Below are 20,787 nucleotides of genomic sequence, written 5' to 3' on the forward strand. Positions count from 1 at the left end.
AAAATGAAAAAAAAACTGTGTTTCTATCTGAGATCACAAAAAAAAAAAAGAAAAATCAACAGATTTTTTCATTCATGTTATCGTTAAAAGTATTGTTTTTTTTGTATTTGCTCCGGAAAAGCCAGCAGGATTATCTACTATTTTACATAAACAGAGTAGGTTTATTGGTTTGACGAAAAGATTTGCCGTTATCTGATAACTGTAGCATTTGCTTTTTTGTTGAGGATATTGTGTATTTCAAAACAATGAATATATATATTTACTAATAAATAATTAATGCCGATAGCTCCTGTTAGTAGTGATGTCATTTCACTGTAATGTATTAAAAAATGCAAGATGGCAAATAGATCCAACTATTTCCTGTAATAGGAAGTATCTCAGATCATCTGAAAAATAATAATAATAATAACAATATTAATGGGAACATTTTTATTCAATTTATTGTTTATTATTCTCAAAAATAAAATAAGAATAAAAGGACAGATAGATACTATATAATCATGAATGCTACCTCATAAACAACTACTTAAATCACCTTAATGGAAAAAAATTCATATAAATACGTGTATGTATAATCAGCATTTTAGCGATTGGCTTCCCATTGATCTGCTTTCTCTGTAAAATCGCAAATATCGCGTTTGTTACGAAATTTCTTTAAGTATAACAGTAACAAACTACCAAACCCAGTGAAAATGATAAGTTCTTTTAAAGGTTTTTTGGTACCTTTAATATTTTTACTCATCTTCGCGGATGCTGTAACAATCTCTGACAACACTTATTTAGGTGATATTTCTTTCTCTGTCCCCCTTACTATTGATAAGGGTTATTTTTTGGCATTGGTAAATGGTAACTCTTATAGTTTCAGCAAAGATTTGCTCGTGAACGGTTCACTTTTCGTTGGTGATATAAACTCATATGGTAACGGATTTAGCACTACATTTGATGGTTCAACTATTACAAATGACGGCTTGATTGTCGTTGATAGTAAAAATCTTACAACTGGTTCAATGACTGTATCATGGAGTGGTTCTGCAATTACTAACAATGGAAAAATGTATTTCAATGGTTTGAATAGCAGTTCTAACAGTTTCACGTTAAATCCAAGTATATCCTTAACCAATACTGGTTTGATGTCTTTTGGTCAGGACTCTACTTCAGATTATAGTAGTGTTGTACACCTTAAGTCTGGATCTTTTGTTAATATTGGTACTATTTGTTTGAAGAATGTTAAGGCATCTTTGGAGAGTTCTATAGCAGGTGACGGTTGCATTACAATAGGTGAAAATTCTGTATATGCTATACCAATACAGTCAAGTTCTGGTACAGTCGGTCCACAAACTATATATATGACCTCTCCTTCCTCAATGCTTTATGTGGGCTCATATGGTAACACGGATAATATCTTTGTTAGAGGTTTCGGTAATGGTAATTATTTGACGTTTCGTACCGCAATAGCAGGTTATAATTATGATCCAAATACTGGTATCTTAACAATTAATGTGGCCACTATTCATAAAATTAATATTGGTACTGGTTACAACCCACGTGGATTTTCAATGAAATCTATAAATAATCACATTGGTTTTAATTTTATCAATAACGCATTAGTCTACAATGGAACTGCTCCAAATGGTTTTCCTAGTGCTTGTATGCCATGTGATTCCCCTCCTTGGATACCTATTATAAATTCTATCTCATCTAGCTCTTCTTCTTTTTCTTCTACATATTCAAGTATCTCTTCTAGTTATTCCACTAGTTCCATACCATCTACTGTAGGCTCTTCCAGCTTTATTACTTCTTCATCATCATCAAAACCAAAACAAATCACCTCCTACATCCCAGGCATCATAGGCTCTGCTTCTGCCCAATCCACAATCACCTCCTACACCACTGATGCCAACGGCAGCAGCAGTGAAGTTGACATTGTTGTTGTTGCCACTCCAGTTCAAAGTACTGTTACTGCCTACACTGCAGGCTCAGTAGGTGCAGCTTCTGCCCTTTCCTCCTACATCTCCTACACCACCGACTCCAACGGCAGTACCAAGGCCATTGGTGTTGTTGTTGTTGAGACTCCAGCTGTTAGTCAAATCACCTCCTACATCCCAGGCATCATAGGCTCTGCTTCTGCCCAATCCACAATCACCTCCTACACCACTGATGCCAACGGCAGCAGCAGTGAAGTTGACATTGTTGTTGTTGCCACTCCAGTTCAAAGTACTGTTACTGCCTACACTGCAGGCTCAGTAGGTGCAGCTTCTGCCCTTTCCTCCTACATCTCCTACACCACCGACTCCAACGGCAGTACCAAGGCCATTGGTGTTGTTGTTGTTGAGACTCCAGCTGTTAGTCAAATCACCTCCTACATCCCAGGCATCATAGGCTCTGCTTCTGCCCAATCCACAATCACCTCCTACACCACTGATGCCAACGGCAGCAGCAGTGAAGTTGACATTGTTGTTGTTGCCACTCCAGTTCAAAGTACTGTTACTGCCTACACTGCAGGCTCAGTAGGTGCAGCTTCTGCCCTTTCCTCCTACATCTCCTACACCACCGACTCCAACGGCAGTACCAAGGCCATTGGTGTTGTTGTTGTTGAGACTCCAGCTGTTAGTCAAATCACCTCCTACATCCCAGGCATCATAGGCTCTGCTTCTGCCCAATCCACAATCACCTCCTACACCACTGATGCCAACGGCAGCAGCAGTGAAGTTGACATTGTTGTTGTTGCCACTCCAGTTCAAAGTACTGTTACTGCCTACACTGCAGGCTCAGTAGGTGCAGCTTCTGCCCTTTCCTCCTACATCTCCTACACCACCGACTCCAACGGCAGTACCAAGGCCATTGGTGTTGTTGTTGTTGAGACTCCAGCTGTTAGTCAAATCACCTCCTACATCCCAGGCATCATAGGCTCTGCTTCTGCCCAATCCACAATCACCTCCTACACCACTGATGCCAACGGCAGCAGCAGTGAAGTTGACATTGTTGTTGTTGCCACTCCAGTTCAAAGTACTGTTACTGCCTACACTGCAGGCTCAGTAGGTGCAGCTTCTGCCCTTTCCTCCTACATCTCCTACACCACCGACTCCAACGGCAGTACCAAGGCCATTGGTGTTGTTGTTGTTGAGACTCCAGCTGTTAGTCAAATCACCTCCTACATCCCAGGCATCATAGGCTCTGCTTCTGCCCAATCCACAATCACCTCCTACACCACTGATGCCAACGGCAGCAGCAGTGAAGTTGACATTGTTGTTGTTGCCACTCCAGTTCAAAGTACTGTTACTGCCTACACTGCAGGCTCAGTAGGTGCAGCTTCTGCCCTTTCCTCCTACATCTCCTACACCACCGACTCCAACGGCAGTACCAAGGCCATTGGTGTTGTTGTTGTTGAGACTCCAGCTGTTAGTCAAATCACCTCCTACATCCCAGGCATCATAGGCTCTGCTTCTGCCCAATCCACAATCACCTCCTACACCACTGATGCCAACGGCAGCAGCAGTGAAGTTGACATTGTTGTTGTTGCCACTCCAGTTCAAAGTACTGTTACTGCCTACACTGCAGGCTCAGTAGGTGCAGCTTCTGCCCTTTCCTCCTACATCTCCTACACCACCGACTCCAACGGCAGTACCAAGGCCATTGGTGTTGTTGTTGTTGAGACTCCAGCTGTTAGTCAAATCACCTCCTACATCCCAGGCATCATAGGCTCTGCTTCTGCCCAATCCACAATCACCTCCTACACCACTGATGCCAACGGCAGCAGCAGTGAAGTTGACATTGTTGTTGTTGCCACTCCAGTTCAAAGTACTGTTACTGCCTACACTGCAGGCTCAGTAGGTGCAGCTTCTGCCCTTTCCTCCTACATCTCCTACACCACCGACTCCAACGGCAGTACCAAGGCCATTGGTGTTGTTGTTGTTGAGACTCCAGCTGTTAGTCAAATCACCTCCTACATCCCAGGCATCATAGGCTCTGCTTCTGCCCAATCCACAATCACCTCCTACACCACTGATGCCAACGGCAGCAGCAGTGAAGTTGACATTGTTGTTGTTGCCACTCCAGTTCAAAGTACTGTTACTGCCTACACTGCAGGCTCAGTAGGTGCAGCTTCTGCCCTTTCCTCCTACATCTCCTACACCACCGACTCCAACGGCAGTACCAAGGCCATTGGTGTTGTTGTCGTTGAGACTCCAATATATGGAAACTCCACTATTTATGGTGGAGAAACTGGATCTACTTTAACTGGTACTTTAGTTGTTTTGACTACAGTTGTTAATGGAGTCACTATGACCACAACTTATTGTCCAGAACCATCTGAAACTTCTAAAACAAGTATGACTGCTATCATTGCCCATAATTCTATTGAATCTGTTTATTCAAAGAACCAACAAGAAGAGACCAACTCATTTTCTGCTGTGTTCCATGCAACTTCAGTTACTTCTATTGCTTTTACCACCACTGGCACAGTGTTTACCAACAATGAAAATCAATCAACATCTAGAAACTCCAGAGGATCTGCCATTGTTGTTGGATCCACAAAGGGTAATGCAGATGTCGCTTCAGAAACTGGCGTTGTTACAGGTGCTGTAACTTCTGGAAGACCAGAAACATCTCTAACTACAAAGATGCCACAAGTTTCCCAATTCGTTTCTGAGCAATTCTCGTCATCTCCAACTGTTATGACAGCCTCTCATGTAAGTGCACCTTCTCTTGCATCATATAAGGGTAAGGGTAGCACTATATACATGAAATGGAGTGTTGCCCATCTTGTTGGTCTATTATTATTTATGATTATTTAAATCGAATGCAGATAAGGAATTCTAAAAGAAATAATTCTAAGTAGTTAAACAATTAAATACTACTATCTAAACATATATAATACCCTAATATTATATGTATTGTGTATTTTTTTCTTTGACTCTTGTTTTCCAGTTTTGTTAAATACTTTGGCTATGCTTAATCAATAAATCTTGATTAGCGAACTTACTGTCATACAACTTTGAAATCAACTGATCATATTTTAGAAATATACGTATTTTAAACCCCTTTTAATCAAGAAAAATTGTAATCATGAAAATTTAATGCTAATTTAATTCAAAGATCATAATAAAAGGATTGACACATATCTTAAAAACTATTATAATATTTCTCTACCTATGTTAGTATTCGAGAACTTGACTAGATGAGTGATCATTAAATGCGAAGCAAGAATGTCTTAAATCTTTTTCTTTCTATATTCCCTTATTATTTCCTCTCTTTCCCATATATATACGTACACACGGGGATGAAAATAAATAATATATATATATATATATATGCTAATTTTATAACACTATTGCCCCTTAAGTCAATTAACTACATATATATATGTACATTTACATAAATATGCTAACTCTTATTACTTTCATTTTTGACTAATGATTCCACTTCCACCTCTTTTATTTTTGTAACATCATACTTGACCCTAAATGAAATAAAGTATTGAAAAACTATTATTCTCACACGAATAGTAGAAAGATACCATAAAATTACTCCGACAATATTCAAAGCAATGAAAGTTTTTTTGATTAACACAAAAAAAAGTATAAGAAAATGAGGTGTCAAGATATTTTTCAAATACCCATAATTGCACACTGATGATATATTGTACTTACTATTTATGTTAAGAGCATTATACGTAAATAATTCAGATATGCATTATATTGTAATATAGATACCCTTTGTTCTATAAATATATGGCATCTCTTCTTGTATTTTGCTGGATGTAGAGATTTCAAAGTTTCAAAAGAGACAAGAAAATTTCCCCTCTACACTTGAAAAATATCGTAATAACAATTATCCCAAGATTTTAATAATATGAGAACTTTCTTTTTAAATAAGGAACATGTAACAATATTAGAACATATTCATATTTTTGCAAATGTTAATCCATAGATAAAGTATGTCTTGTTATTTTAAAGTTATAATGGAATTAAATTCTTATTTTTTTTTTTGAATTTCAATAACTTCTCATCATTCTTTGTTGCAGTTAGAGATCCATATACAGTATTAGACATCCAGTCATAATAATGTCAGACTAATTCTTAAAAAAAGTAGATTTTCTGAATAGTAAATTGAAAGATTAACATGTTAATACTCCACCATAGTATATTTTTAAATGTTGTTCAATGTTCAAAGATCGAGATAAAATCTCTTTTTATTACGTTATTTTTCAAACATTAAAATAAGATCATTTGAGTAAAAGATAGAACAAAATTGTTGAGCAGGAAAAGTAATACAGTAGAATGAAATAAAGATATAATCAAAATATTATTCATTATATCAAATCAATGTGTCTTTTATCATCATTACCATAAGCATTGAAAATCAAACACAAATCAAATCCATCTATAATAAGATTGGAATTAGTAAGGATAAATATGCAGTGAGATATAAGAAAAAATCTCATAAGTAAATTTGTTTATGGATATAGCATAATTGTATCTACGTTTATAACAGTTATCATGATGTGCTAATTTCAAAAGAGTATTGCATACGATCATGAATTATTATAACAGTATCATTCAATAGATAATGAAGTGATATAGAAGATACAATTATTCCTTTATATTGGAAACATTAGTAGGGGATAGTGTTCATGTAATATTGGAGTATGCTTTAATAGTCATATTCATAATAAAAGTGGTAGTGGCACAAAAAATGGTCATAGTCTATCGATGAATATTCTCCCTAGTTACAATATATGTGTGGAGTAGGTTGTTACGGGGGTATTCTCTATAGTCATTTAGGAATGATTATTAAGTAGATGGTGGTGTAACTATACCATCTTAAATAGTGGTTTAGCAATGTTCAATGTTATACCATATAGTAAACATATCGTAACTGTTTATTTATGGTTAGATGGATCTGCATTTTATATGGTTGTCGATGAGTGTGGTTATTATTGTAATTGATTTTTTTTTTTCGAACTATTTTTTCAAATTTTGAAACAAGGAAAATTGACAATTGAAATCTGAATGAAAAGAGATTGGTGGATAATGAAAAGAAAATGATGGCTGATGCTAAGAGTAATTAAGTGTGATGTGTTTGTGTAGTATCATTCTTGTTTAAGACATAATATCAAGAGAAGTTGTATATTAACAAAGAGTTTATAGTTTAAGAGTGATACCATACAATCTACCAGTTATTAATATCTAAATGAAATAAGCAGTTCAAGAGCAAAGACATAATTGAAAGTAATAGTGGTTAAAATGAACTTAGTCTACTATGTATAAATCCATAGTAACGATACATGTTAATATCATGATGGCAGATACAGTAAATAACATTGTATGTTATAGGTTTGAAAGAGCAATAAAATTTACTAGATGATATCACTATAATAAACATAAAAATGTGACCGTAAATATAAGATGTGATAGAGTAACCATTGATGAATCAGATTAATCCAGTGTATTATGTTTATGTTGTTTACATCTTTTCTACATCCTACACATGAAAAGAAAATGGTCAAAATTCATTGACTTATTTATCACAAAATAAATAACTCTATCGTTGTTATTTTTATTCATTCGAAAATTGTGGTTCACTCATATTTTGTAATTTAAAGAAAGAGATAGTGATATATATGTTTCAGAAACTTTTTAGAAAGAGCTCATTGTTTTGCTTACCTTGGTATAGTTGGTGGATTAAGTATAAATTGTTCATATAATCATTTGACATGGAAAATAGTCTTTACTCTACTCATGGGAAAGGATATCTTAGACAGTTTCCAGAGAACTATGAGAAATATTCTGTGCCTAATAATATAAAATTATTTTCCAGAAAACAAGATCGATCCAAAAATAATCTACATGTTCTATATGCAGTGAAAGCCACAAATTTGAAAAATCTGCTTACGTTTTTCATTTCAAAGAAGACTTTGATAAATAGATTTATGTTAAACACTATACCATCTTTCTACTGTTTATGATCAAGCATTTATCCTATGAAAATATTTAAAATGATATTTAATTTAAATAATCTTAATTGTTTATGGAAGTATAATTTTGTAGATTTAACATTTGAAATTAGAGTTTCAGGGATGCTAATATGGTATCTCCTGAACTATAGTAGACTTAAAGTCTAACGTTGTTATGTTTTAAGTATTTAGTAAATTGGATTTCTCGTTTATTGAAAACCCATGCAAATAGTATATATTGTATTTATTATTAAATACATATTGATCTTTCACAACTTTACTTCTTTCAAAAAAATTACCAATGATCTACTCTATGTGATTATTAACAAAGAAACGTGATAGATATATTGTCTATTTTTTAACAAGCAACATTAATAATATAGTAATTGAGCTAAGATACATACCAATAAATATTTAATACATATTAAATATGAAGTAAATTTATACAAAAAGGTAATATTTGCTGAGCTGATTGTCTATTTTTTTATTGTGTACAATCATGTATTTAAACTTTCTATATGCAAGCAATTGAAAACTTAAATAAGTCAAAGCTCTTGAACAGTACGTACTATTGATTATTTGTGTGATATTCCAATACTTTATAAGTATGACATTTATCTGAATCAAAAACATATACAAGCTATTCAGATACTATTAAATTCTATAGTAAATATTTATTTATAAGTTATAGATTTAATAATATAAATGTATTTTGATTTTAAAAATTTAAAGAGTTTTCAACCAATATTTATATTATTGTATTAACTTATATATCTTGATACTGGTTTGTAATGATTAATATTCTTTTCATGTAGGATGCTAATTGTCTATTATCGTTTATTTATATGATAAATATTGTTCTTGTTTACTTGATAGTTATCAAAAAGAGGAATAATAATTGTATCAATACTTTATGTTTAAAACTATTATAATATTTTAAAGTTATTTTTAACATTAATGAACCAGGTTATTTGCTCCTAAAAATCTTTTCATAGTTTCTAATCAAATTCTAACCCCCGAACAAACTAGTCATTCAGTCATATATGTTATGTTCTTATTAACTTTATATCAAGCAATATACTTTCTTGTACGTGTATGTTATAAATTCATGCAATAACTACTATGAATGAATTATTTCCGCTACTAACAGGAAGTCTATTATTAGACGATATTATTAACCACCATAATATTACCTACTTTTATTCTTTTTTTATTGTTTTGATATATTTCACCATTCTTTAAGATGAAAATAACATAATTACTGTCTTGATCATAGATTTGATTATACTGCAACATTTCTTAGCCAAATTCACTGTATGATGTTTTCACTGATATATTACTAGATGTCTATTTTTGTCATTTTCATTCTTATTATGGATGTTTGAAGATAAACATGATATTCGCTTTGGTTCGTTAAGAAAAGATTGTTTTGTTGTTTGATTGTCTTTACTAGATTGTCAGTAATTTATTAGGAAACGTATTATATATTGCCTTTGAAAAGTTGTAAAAAAAAAAAAAAAAGCGATACACTTATATCTATATCCTCCTATAACACAATTCTCCCTTACCTTTCTACTATCATTTGATCAACAACAATGTGTAGTAATGGTGTTGTAGAAAGACTATTTAGCAAGCAAGATTTTGATAATAGATCTTGCAAACCAACCATAAAGATTGCATCTTGTGTATACGCTGGAAATCAGTTTTACTATAGTATTATTAAAAGACACATTATCAGACACAAAAGGTAGAATTTAGTTGCCATGTGTGTAATTCATTGTACTGTCACGCTCTATAAGGAAAGCATTACCTAAGGCATGAATGTTATTCAAGTTCTCAGATCTCATTTTATCATCCAACATTTCTCGAATCTTACTAATCTCAATAATCAACGGTCCTAAAAGAGCAAAGGAAAAGGAAAGTAAGCCAAGTATCATAAAGGTAGCAGCTACCTTGAATTTTATATATTTCTTTTCCTCTAGTTCCGTCATGTTCAATTGTAATATAAAATTTGACTGATCTTTAGTGGTGTTTAGTTCAATTGGTCCTAGAACATTAATTGCGTTTTTTTGAAAGAATATGAGGTTAGAAACAAAAAATAGTTGCGATTTACTTGAAAAGAAAAGCATTTGAATAAATTAAAGATATTACATATGTCTATACTAATATATTGGAAATATAAGGAGGTCAGATAGTCAATATTAATTGCAGATTCTAAAAGTTATTCCTAGAACTTTGGAAAAACTATCGACCAAAGAAAAAAAAACAATAAAAATGCTTGATCTTTCAATAATATATGAAGATTACATCACCATTAACGGTTGTATTGTCTTCTCAACCCTATCTTACATTTCTATTATTTAAAGTAACGATTGCAATCTTTTTTTTAAAAAAATGCATCTCAATTTCGTTTTCAGGACAAGGTCTATTAGAACACTTTCCCCTATTATTTTTCTTATTTATTACTCACTTATTACCGGCTATTAACAGAGTATTAATGTAATTCACTGTTAGATATTTTCTTAATATACCTATGTAATATAAATTTTCCATAGTTGTAAGTCATTAGAATAAATATTGCAATTATACCGTACACTGGATTAAAAGAACGTTTTCTTGATAGAAAAAAGAAATACAATAGTTAAAATGACAATTGCTAAAAAAATTTTAATGTTTTGCAAGTGAGCTAATGGAACAACATCCACTTTAAAACATGTATAAGGGAAGAGATGGTTCAAAAGCATTCTTTTAACTCTATCCTCTTACTCTCTTGTAAATATAGAACTCTGAAAAGTAAAGTTTCTGTTATTCTATGCTCGCTGTTTTTTTCTCTGTTTTTTTTTTTTTTTTTTTTTTTTTTTTTTTTTTTTTTCTTTTAATTATTTACACAACAGGGAACAGAATAGGGCGAAAAGAGGGTAATGGTTCTCCAATTATAAATTCTTTGTTTAAAGACTATTTTTAAATAGAAAACTTTCAATATACACTAATCAAACAAAAACTTACCTCTTGAAGAATATAATTGCTCTTTAAATATAAATGGTTTGTTTGTTTGTTTGTTTGTTTTGTATTATATTTATTCATTTTTATTTCTAGATAATAATAAGCAGTAAGAATATTACTTATATAATAAGCATACCTGTGGTAAAAAAAAATATACAAAGCTTACGTTCATTAAGCTTTTTTTTTAATTTTTTAATATGAGGAAATATAATAATGGAATGCTATTTCAATAGGTGAACTCATAAAATGAAAAGTAACAATTATTTCTGAAAAAAAAAACTGAATATAAAACATTGTAATACTGTATCTTAATACATATATGTATATATACATATAAACTAAACTCTGAGACGTTTAAGTGCCTTTCGTATGGTTCAAACCAAGATATTTCTTTTATTTGAATTTCTTCCCAAATAAAACCATTTGTAACTGATCATATAATGATATGACCCCAGCAGCTGCGACACCCCTGAAAATATTCGCACCACAACCTTTAAATAACGACAATACTCCTTCATTAGTAATTATTTGTTGCATACAGTGTCTTGCATTATTATATTTTACTGCTTGGCCAGATGTCATCATCATTCTCCTTCTTACTGTGTCCAATGGATAGGAGCAAGTGGAAGCCCCAATAGTAATACACCAACCAAGTAAAAAAGATGCTAAGAATGAATTTTTCAAATGACCTGTTAATAAAATAGGTTTACATGAATCATATAGACCGAAGTAAAGGCCTCGGTAGACTATAATCCCAACAACACTTGGTGCAAAACCCCTATATAATCCTAAAAGACCATCTGTTTTTAAAGTCTTTTGATAAACGTCTAAAATACCATGGAACTGTCTTTGTGTTCCATTGTTTACAGATCCAGGTTTGTGTGCCCTTGCATCAGCTGCTAGTCGAGTCCTTGCATAATCTAATGAATAGACGAAAAGTAGAGATAAAGCACCAGCCAACCCGCCGGAAGCAATATTTCCTAAAAACCATTTCTTGTAACCATCCACTTCTTTTTTGTAACCAAACTTTGATTTAATTTTATCTTTAAAAGCAAAATTTAGAGCTTGTGTGGGAAAATATCTTAAAACATTTGCAGTGTTTCCCCTCCAAAAAGATATAATTCCTTCATTTTTCGCTGTTCTTGTAAAACAATCAATGATTCCTTTATATTTTGAGTCAAGAGATCCTTGTTTCAACATTTCATCTTGATTTTGTATTAATAGTTTAACTCTTTCGATAGGTGCTGCCCCGGTTTTAGCAATTGCAGCAGATATCCCACCCATTAAGAAATCAATAACAAAACTTTCTTCATTTTTTGCTGTGATGGACATGGTATATGTTTTTTTTTTTCTTTTTACTACTGTTGTTTGTATTATTTTACAAAGATACTATGATTTAGTCATATAGAGTAGTGATAAAAAAGTAAACTGAAAGCTACTCTTGAAGAATTAATTAATTGATAAGTCAAGAGTAATAAAATATGCATGTATATATGCTGAAGAAAAAATAAGACAATCTACAATATAACTGTTGATATTCGAATATCACTACTGACATTATTATATATAAACGTTTTATTTTAGAAGAGATTAAATATTCAAATGTTTCTCAGGCTTGGCATTGTTAATACTTTTTTGTATCATCCTCCCAATGCCAAATTTTGTGACACTACCCTTCAAAAAAAACAAATAAAAATAAAAACTAAAGAAAAAAAAGAGAACCCTTTGCTATTTGTCTTTGCTTTTTTTTTTAATTCCCTTCAAAAGATAAGAAAAAAAAATAAAAAATCTAAATTTTACTAATATACTAAAGTACAATTTAACTATATTATTATTAATATTGAGACTTATTTAAATATAAGGCAATTTTAGAAAGTTAAAGATATATTGAAAATATAAAAGGTATATATGTACATATATGAGTGGGTCGATAGAAAAGCATCTAGATATTTCTGTTTTGTTATGCTTTATTTTAAGAAGAAGTATGAAAAAGGTTAATTGCACTGAAATAGAACTGTGAGCTTCTTTTGGCAGATATCAAGCAATAAAATATTGATAGTTTATCGTTTGTATACAGTTAAAAACTGATGAAATTATTAGGTTGATCTTTTTTTTTATAATTCCCAATTTCTGATAAAAATAGAATAAACAGAATATTAATACAAATAATTTTCTGTTTACAATCAATGTTATTGTGAACATTCTACGGTAATAAGTTTCTGCTAACAGTCGTTTTACAAAATAGATATTGATAACTGTTCACTTCAAACTATCTTTGCCTGTCACATCAAAATTGAAACATTTCATTCGCCAACTTTTTTTAAAATTAACAATAGAGAAACCTGCAGAAAAATATGCAATCGAAAACTGCAAAAAAAACAATAGTCGCCTTCTATCGTTAAAGACGAATATTTAAAACGACAAAAAAATAAAACAAAAATTATTTTGCACTACACCCAAAGTGCACCCAAATATAATTGTCATTTAATAGTGATACTTCCAGAAGACCCTTATTAGATTGTTCATTCAATTCACAAATCTTATCTCTTCAGCTCTTCCCCTATACATTATTTGTGTCAAAAATTGAGAAAAACATAACCGTTTATGTTGGTTGGTTGATAAATTATATGAGCAAAGGAAAAACTATATAACTAATTGTGGATTCTTCTTACAGAACAAGGTGCGACTTTCACATCAACAAGACTCAATGAATAATTCAATCATATCTCTTTTTTTCTTTTCTTTTGCTCATTGCACCCTTCAATCTGATAATATATTCCATATAATACAATAATTCAACACTTCATTTCTGCTTCTATTTTCTTTGTTTTCTTTTTTTCTCACTATTATTATGGACGGATATCTTGTCCTCAATGTCTGATATAGCTGTCTACACTCATCCTCATCCATCATTATTTGGTATTTCTACTACTACTGTTACCATTATTACTGACAATGCTGCCTTTAATTTTTCAGAACTGCACCTCACTTAGATGCTAAGATTTAAACGGATATCTTTTATTCACAAAACTTTCATGTAGAAGACGATATATATATATATTTGTACAAGTTATTCTAGAATTGGTTACAAGCAAATATATTATGCAAGGAAAGACTTATTGCACTTAGCATAGAAGGCTATATAGTAGATTTGTATGTTATTATATTTACTTTGAAACGATTACACAGCAAGTTATTGGTAAGAACTCTTAATTCTGCCAAATTCATCAAATAAATACTTGATACCTGGTTAGATATTACTAAATCATTGATACTACTCATAATAAAAAAATTATTTCAAGAGTTATGTTTGAAGTAACGTTTTTGCTGATTTTACTTTCATTATTCTCTAGAATTTATAGTAAGACACATGTTTTCAATTGGACAGCTGCTTGGGGATCTGCCGATGTGGATGGGTTGGGTGCAAGACCCGTTATTACATGTAACGGTGAATTTCCCTGGCCCGACATCAGAGTTGATAAGGGTGACCGGCTTGAAATTTATTTGACTAACGGATTGAATGACTCTAGTACTATGACTTCTTTACATTTTCATGGGTTACATCAGGTCAATACAAACCAAATGGATGGTCCTCCAATGGTTACTACATGTCCAATCAGTCAAGGTGATACCATGTTATTCAATTTCACTGTTGACAGCAATGTTGGGACATACTGGTATCATTCTCATACACTAGGCCAGTATGAAGATGGATTTAGAGGTATGTTTATTATTAATGATGGTGAAAATAATAAAAATTACCCATATGATTACGATGAAGAAGTCGTTTTATCCTTAGCTGATTGGTATAGTAAAACTGTAGACCAACTTCTACCCGATTTTATGAGTGTCTATAATCCAACTGGTGCTGAACCAATCCCAAGAAACCTTTTGATTAATAATACAATGAATTTGACTTGGTCAGTTAAACCAGATACCGCTTACTTATTAAGAATCGGCAATTTTGGTGGGTTTGTCTCCCAATATTTTTGGATTGAAGATCATGAGATGACCGTTGTTCAAATTGATGGTGAATATGTGAAACCTAACACAACTGAAAGGTTATATATCACTGTGGGACAAAGATATTCCGTGTTAGTTCATACAAAGAACTCAACAGAACGAAATTATGCCATTATGCAGAAGTTTGATGACACAATGTTAGATACGATTCCATCAGATCTAAGATTGAATTGTACCTCCTTTATGATGTATAACGATTCTTTGGCTAAACCAGACGAACATATTGTTGATTCGTTAGACTTCTTAGATGATTTTTATTTAGTACCAATGAATGAAACTGAGATACTACCAGATCCAGATCATCGGATCACTTTGGATGTTGTAATGGACAACTTAATTGATGGTGTCAATTATGCCTTCTTTAATAATATTACCTATTTGCAACCGAAGGTACCAACATTAATGACCGCTTTATCGGCTGGAGATAATGCCACAGATGCTATAGTTTATGGTAGTAATACAAACACATTTGTTCTTGAAAAGGATGAAATCGTGGAGATTGTTGTTAACAACCTTGATACTGGTGTTCATCCATTCCATTTACACGGTCATGTGTTTCAAACTATTGTTAGGGATAGAACATATGATTCAGATGTAGGCGAAGATCCACATGCTTATGATCCGGATGATCACGCTCCTTTCCCCCAATATCCAATGGCCCGAGACACCATCTTCCTTAGACCACAATCCAATTTCGTTATCAGATTTAAAGCTAATAACCCAGGTGTTTGGATTTTCCATTGTCATATCGAATGGCATCTTTTACAAGGGCTAGCTATTGTTTTGGTAGAAGATCCATTATCTATTCAGGCTAGTTACTCACAGCAAATTACCCAGAACCATCTGGAGGTATGTGCAAGAAGTAATATTTCTACTAAAGGTAATGCTGCCGGTAATACTGAAGACTTTTATGACTTGAGAGGTGAATCTGTTCAACCTAAATTTATTCCAAGTGGTTTTACAAAAAAAGGGATTATTGCAATGACATTTTCATGTTTAGCAGGTGTTTTAGGTATCGCTACCATCGTTGTTTATGGTATGATGGATCTAGATTCTAAACCTGTGTCTTTGGGTATTGATAGTGAAAATACTAACAGTTTAGACTTTTTAAGTTTAAAAGGTGGTGATGAAGCCAAACAATTTGATGACGATGACTGGAAAAAAGAAGGTACGGAGAACCAAACCCAGGAATCGGAAAATCTACTTGATAAGTTTGGTAATATGTTAAGAAAGAAATACTAAGTTTAGTCAACAAGAATTTGAATGGTTTTGAAAAGGAGGAGAAAATAGTTTAACAATCGCATTAATATACATAACCTTTTCTTGTATCAGTTATGTTTGGATTTTATATCCATCTTTATTATTACGTATATATGTGTATCTATAATTTTGGTATAGTTATCTTTTTCTTTTAATTTTTTTTTTTCATTTTTCATTTGAAAATATATATGACAAATATCAAATAATCAATTTTACAATCGTGTATTTATCAGTAACATTAATATTAGTTTCTAGATTTTTTTGTTATCATTGTTTTAATTTAAATACATGATTATATACAGCTTTATTATATGTAATTTGAATAGTATTTCAATTTGTGATATACGGACATGATCATATTTCCTTGTTCTGTGAAAGAAGGTTTTCTTATTGATAATTTGTTTTCTATTGATGAGTAAGTACGGATCATATTGTCAATTTTGGAGACCCACTCATCACCTTTACTCTGCTTCAAGTGTGTGATAATGTTTGCACCATTTGGTAACGTAAATTGTATGTACAAGTTTGCCAAAAGATAAAGTTCCAAAATGCGTAAAGGATCCGATATAGTGGTATCAAAAGTACACCAATCATCAATCATTTCTACCAATTTATTGCAATATTGAATATGATGTTTCCAAGACTTTAAATCTTGCAACTTATTTTTTTTATGAGATAGAGAGAGACGTAAGGATTGAGAATTAACTACTTCATGAGGCAAAGAATGAGAATCTGTCACATCGTTATGTGTACTATTAGTATTTCCGTTTTCCAGACCTTCCTCAGTTTCATTGTCATCTATAGGAAGGCATTCCAGTTGTAGAGTCTGGTCACACATATATTGAACATTTGATCGTATTTTTAAGGGAGCTGTATACCATGCAGGCCAATAGAACAATTTGGAAAACTGTTTTCTGGTAAATTCAGTGTAATTAGTTTTGTTTAGGTACAATTGATACAATGTCATACACTTAAAATCACGACACAGAAATTGCAAAGCAGCGAGGAAATCCAGAGTGAAAGAAACGTCTTGGTTATCATTTAAAAAGTGTCTTGTATCTTTGATTAACTTAACTGTGAGCAAATATTGAAGAATATCTGCAAAACCTGCGTAAAAGCTGGAGACCTGTTTCTCAGTTTCATTCTTCTTAGATGAAGAGGGAGAGGATACAATTAATAAGGGTAGAGTATTTGTTGGACTCAAATCAGTATTGTTGGAAAAAACAATTTCAATCTGCCTGTATAAATGTTTGCAATAAGGACTATTTAGCATCCAAAACAAGGATACAGACTCAGGACATGTCAAACTTGGGGTATCATCAATACCAAACAGATGGAAAGTATATTTGGTCATAATTCAAGTTATTGTGATTTTCTCAAAAAAAAAAAAAAAGACATAGCCATTAGAGTAACAGTGCACAACGTAACACTACACAACATAACACAATCGTTAGCAGATACATTAATCACAGACATATGAAAATAGTTGTTTGTTTGAAACCGATTGTTTTCATCTCTAATGGCTCAAGTTCAGATATTAATTGCACTAAGTTATTCCATGCAGTTCGAAAGATTGTCATTTGCGACAGGTTACCCTCTTGGTCTGTTAAAATGAATTTCTTTCTTTCTTTTTTTTCTTTTTTTCTTTTTTTTTTTTCGTTGCACCCATACACCCATCTGTGAGGGTAAAATTTTTGGAGGGAAATTCAAGTGAAAAGAAACTGCAAGAAATAAAAGAAGAGAGAGAGAGATAAAGGAGGGGAAGCAAAGAGATGCACATTACAGACAAAACACCATATAACATAGAGTAGAGTGAGTTTACAAATAGTTTGTCTCTCAGTGTGAGAGTTATTTAAAAACAAATAATACGAGTGCGGTCATACTCCATATTGTTTTGTCTTCTTTTTGCATTTTTTATTAAAGGAGTGTGTCGAGACAAGAAAACATAATTACAAAAAGAAAAGAAAAAAAAATTAATAAATAGAAGAATAAAAGAAGATGTCTGTCTCTAATGAAACATCTTTGGAACCTCCTATCCTTGCAACAAACCGCTCTAACTCTAACACTTTGGGAAACGATTCCGCAGATGGAAAGTTGAATAATACAGAAATGATTCTTAAGGATAAAATAGAGGCAAATCCACTAGATATTCTCGGTTATATTGATTTGATTAGGCACTATGAAAGCACAGACCAATTTGAAAAGGGCCAAGAGGTATATAATAAATTGCATGAGAGATTCCCCTTATATTCTCCATTATGGGTTATTCAATTGAAAGGTAATTTATTAAGAGATGAATTTGTGTATGTTGAGAAATTGCTAGCTCAGTGTCTTTCTGGGAGTGATATAATAAACAACGATCTTTCACTTTGGATGACATATTTAGATTATGTTCGTCGAAAGAATAACTTGATTACTGGTGGACAAGAGGCACGTTCGATCATTATTCAAGCTTTCGATATGGTAATGAACAAGTGTGCAATATTTGAACCACATTCTTCACCCTTTTGGAACGATTATCTAACTTTTTTAGAGGCATGGAAACCTATGAATAAGTGGGAGGAACAGCAAAAAGTGGATATGATCAGAAGATTATATAAGAAGATGCTTGTTATTCCCTTCGATAACTTAGAAACTATGTGGAATAAATATATTAAGTGGGAACAAGAGATTAATAATTTGACAGCAAGAAAATTTATTGGCGAGTTGTCTGCAGATTATATGAAGGCCCGTTCCTTGTATCAAGAATGGTCAAATCTGACTACTGGGTTAAGGCGTGTATCTCCCGTTAATATCAATACATGTAATAAAAATAATATTCCACAAATAGATCAATTTACTACTGATTCTGACAAAAAAAGTTCTCAATCAGAACAAATCCAGCTATGGTCAAGATGGATTGAGTGGGAAAAAGAGAACAAGTTGACATTATCTGAAGAAAACTTAAATGAAAGATTGATGTATGTTTATCAACAAAGTATTCAATATATGATTTTCACACCAGAGGTGTGGTATAATTATGTAATGTATATCCCAGAGACTGATTTAATGAAAAGAATCAGGATTTTAAACATTTCTATTCAAGCTAATCCGTCTTCTCCGACTTTAGTGTTCAAACTGACAGAATGTTATGAATTGGAGAATAATGTGGAACAGATCAAAAAATGTTATGAATCTGCAATTGATTTCTTGTTAAAACAAAACAGATTGTTACAATTAATTCAGAATCAGGCCCATGATTCTGACCATATAGGGAATACCGATCTCGTTGATGTCATGTCAAATAAAAATTCTCATTTAAATAAGATTAAAAAACAATTAACATTTATTTATTGCATATATATGAATACAATGAAGAGACTCTCTGGTCTTTCAGCTGCAAGAGCTGTTTTTAGTAAATGTCGTAAATTGAAGAATCAATTAACACATCACATTTACATTGAAAATGCGTATTTGGAATTCCAGAATCAAAATGATCATAAGACCGCATGTAAAGTCTTGGAGTTAGGTTTGAAATATTTCCAAAATGATGGCGAGTATATTATTAAGTATATGGATTTTCTAATCTTAATCAATAAAGACGCGCAAGTAAAGCAGTTATTTGAGACATCATTAGATAAAGTGGAAGATAACGACCATGTGAAGCAGATATTCAAAAGAATGATTGGTTATGAATCTAAGTTTGGTAATTTGAATAACGTGTATGCTTTGGAGAAAAGGTTCTTATCTAAATATCCAAATGAAAATCTTATTGAATTGTTTACAGATAGATATAGGATTCAAAATGAAAATTATATTAAAAGATTGGAGTTAACTTATCTTTATGATTTGGATAAAGAAAAGTTGAAATTATTAGGATCACTAACAAATAAAGAGGGTTATTCAGAGAGTGTGAACAAGATAAGGAAAAGAAGAAGAGCATCCGTTGATGAATTTGAGCAAGAAACTGATCTTAATAAAAGACAAAATAATGGTCCACATATTCCTAACGAAATTATTGATGTCTTAAAAGTGTTACCAAAACGTCAATATTTTAAGAATACATTATTAGATCCAAAAAACTTGATAGATTTTCTAGTAAATCAAATAGAGATACCTGAACATTAATAAAGTCATTGACCGTAATAATTATAATGAAAATATGATATATTTTATTATAATATGCAATGTATAGATGAAAGTGATAATTTAGATAGACAATTAATCTAGTATTATGCAGAATACGTAAAGTTTTTTTAAAAAGTATCATTACATACAAGTAAGCTGGAATAGTATGTAAAAAAAATAAAACAAATACTTTTATGTAAGATGCGAATCGCGGCTCCCATAATTGTTATAATAGTATGTACTTTTATAATTCCTTACATATAAAATATTAGGGAGTTTTTCAAATAAATAAATAAATAAATACATAGATATGCAAAGATATATATAAAAACATTAATCATTAAAATATATCAAGCACAGAAAAGATGTTTATTTCATTATGTTATATTTTAGGTTTATTCATTAAGATATATTATGTCTTTTTTCTTTTTCATCTTTAT

The 20,787-nt window shown here is 31.9% G+C and overlaps 5 protein-coding genes across 5 annotated transcripts; 3 read left to right on the forward strand and 2 right to left on the reverse strand.

Annotated features, from left to right (window-relative positions):
- Nucleotides 1-692: 692 nt before the first annotated feature.
- Nucleotides 693-4,793, forward strand: PWA37_005053 (uncharacterized protein; the record flags this gene model as incomplete). Its single annotated transcript, XM_064861512.1, has 1 exon — nucleotides 693-4,793. One exon carries the CDS (start codon nucleotides 693-695, stop codon nucleotides 4,791-4,793), a length of 4,101 nt encoding a protein of 1,366 aa, XP_064716467.1.
- A 6,557-nt stretch (nucleotides 4,794-11,350) lies between these two features.
- Nucleotides 11,351-12,289, reverse strand: AAC1 (ADP/ATP carrier protein AAC1; the record flags this gene model as incomplete). The annotated part of the gene is made up of 1 exon (XM_064861513.1): nucleotides 11,351-12,289. The coding sequence occupies one exon, from the start codon at nucleotides 12,287-12,289 to the stop codon at nucleotides 11,351-11,353; it is 939 nt and encodes a 312-aa protein (XP_064716468.1).
- Nucleotides 12,290-14,263: 1,974 nt separating this feature from the next.
- FET3 (ferroxidase FET3) lies at nucleotides 14,264-16,222 on the forward strand (the record flags this gene model as incomplete). The annotated part of the gene is made up of 1 exon (XM_064861514.1): nucleotides 14,264-16,222. The coding sequence occupies one exon, from the start codon at nucleotides 14,264-14,266 to the stop codon at nucleotides 16,220-16,222; it is 1,959 nt and encodes a 652-aa protein (XP_064716469.1).
- Nucleotides 16,223-16,547: 325 nt separating this feature from the next.
- On the reverse strand, nucleotides 16,548-17,594 carry SAM37 (SAM complex subunit SAM37; the record flags this gene model as incomplete). Its single annotated transcript, XM_064861515.1, has 1 exon — nucleotides 16,548-17,594. The coding sequence occupies one exon, from the start codon at nucleotides 17,592-17,594 to the stop codon at nucleotides 16,548-16,550; it is 1,047 nt and encodes a 348-aa protein (XP_064716470.1).
- A 644-nt stretch (nucleotides 17,595-18,238) lies between these two features.
- On the forward strand, nucleotides 18,239-20,347 carry RNA14 (cleavage polyadenylation factor subunit RNA14; the record flags this gene model as incomplete). The annotated part of the gene is made up of 1 exon (XM_064861516.1): nucleotides 18,239-20,347. One exon carries the CDS (start codon nucleotides 18,239-18,241, stop codon nucleotides 20,345-20,347), a length of 2,109 nt encoding a protein of 702 aa, XP_064716471.1.
- Nucleotides 20,348-20,787: the final 440 nt, after the last annotated feature.

This window comes from Arxiozyma heterogenica (assembly GCF_036370985.1).
Source record: "Arxiozyma heterogenica strain weizmannii chromosome Unknown scaffold_9, whole genome shotgun sequence".
NCBI lineage: Eukaryota > Fungi > Ascomycota > Saccharomycetes > Saccharomycetales > Saccharomycetaceae > Arxiozyma > Arxiozyma heterogenica.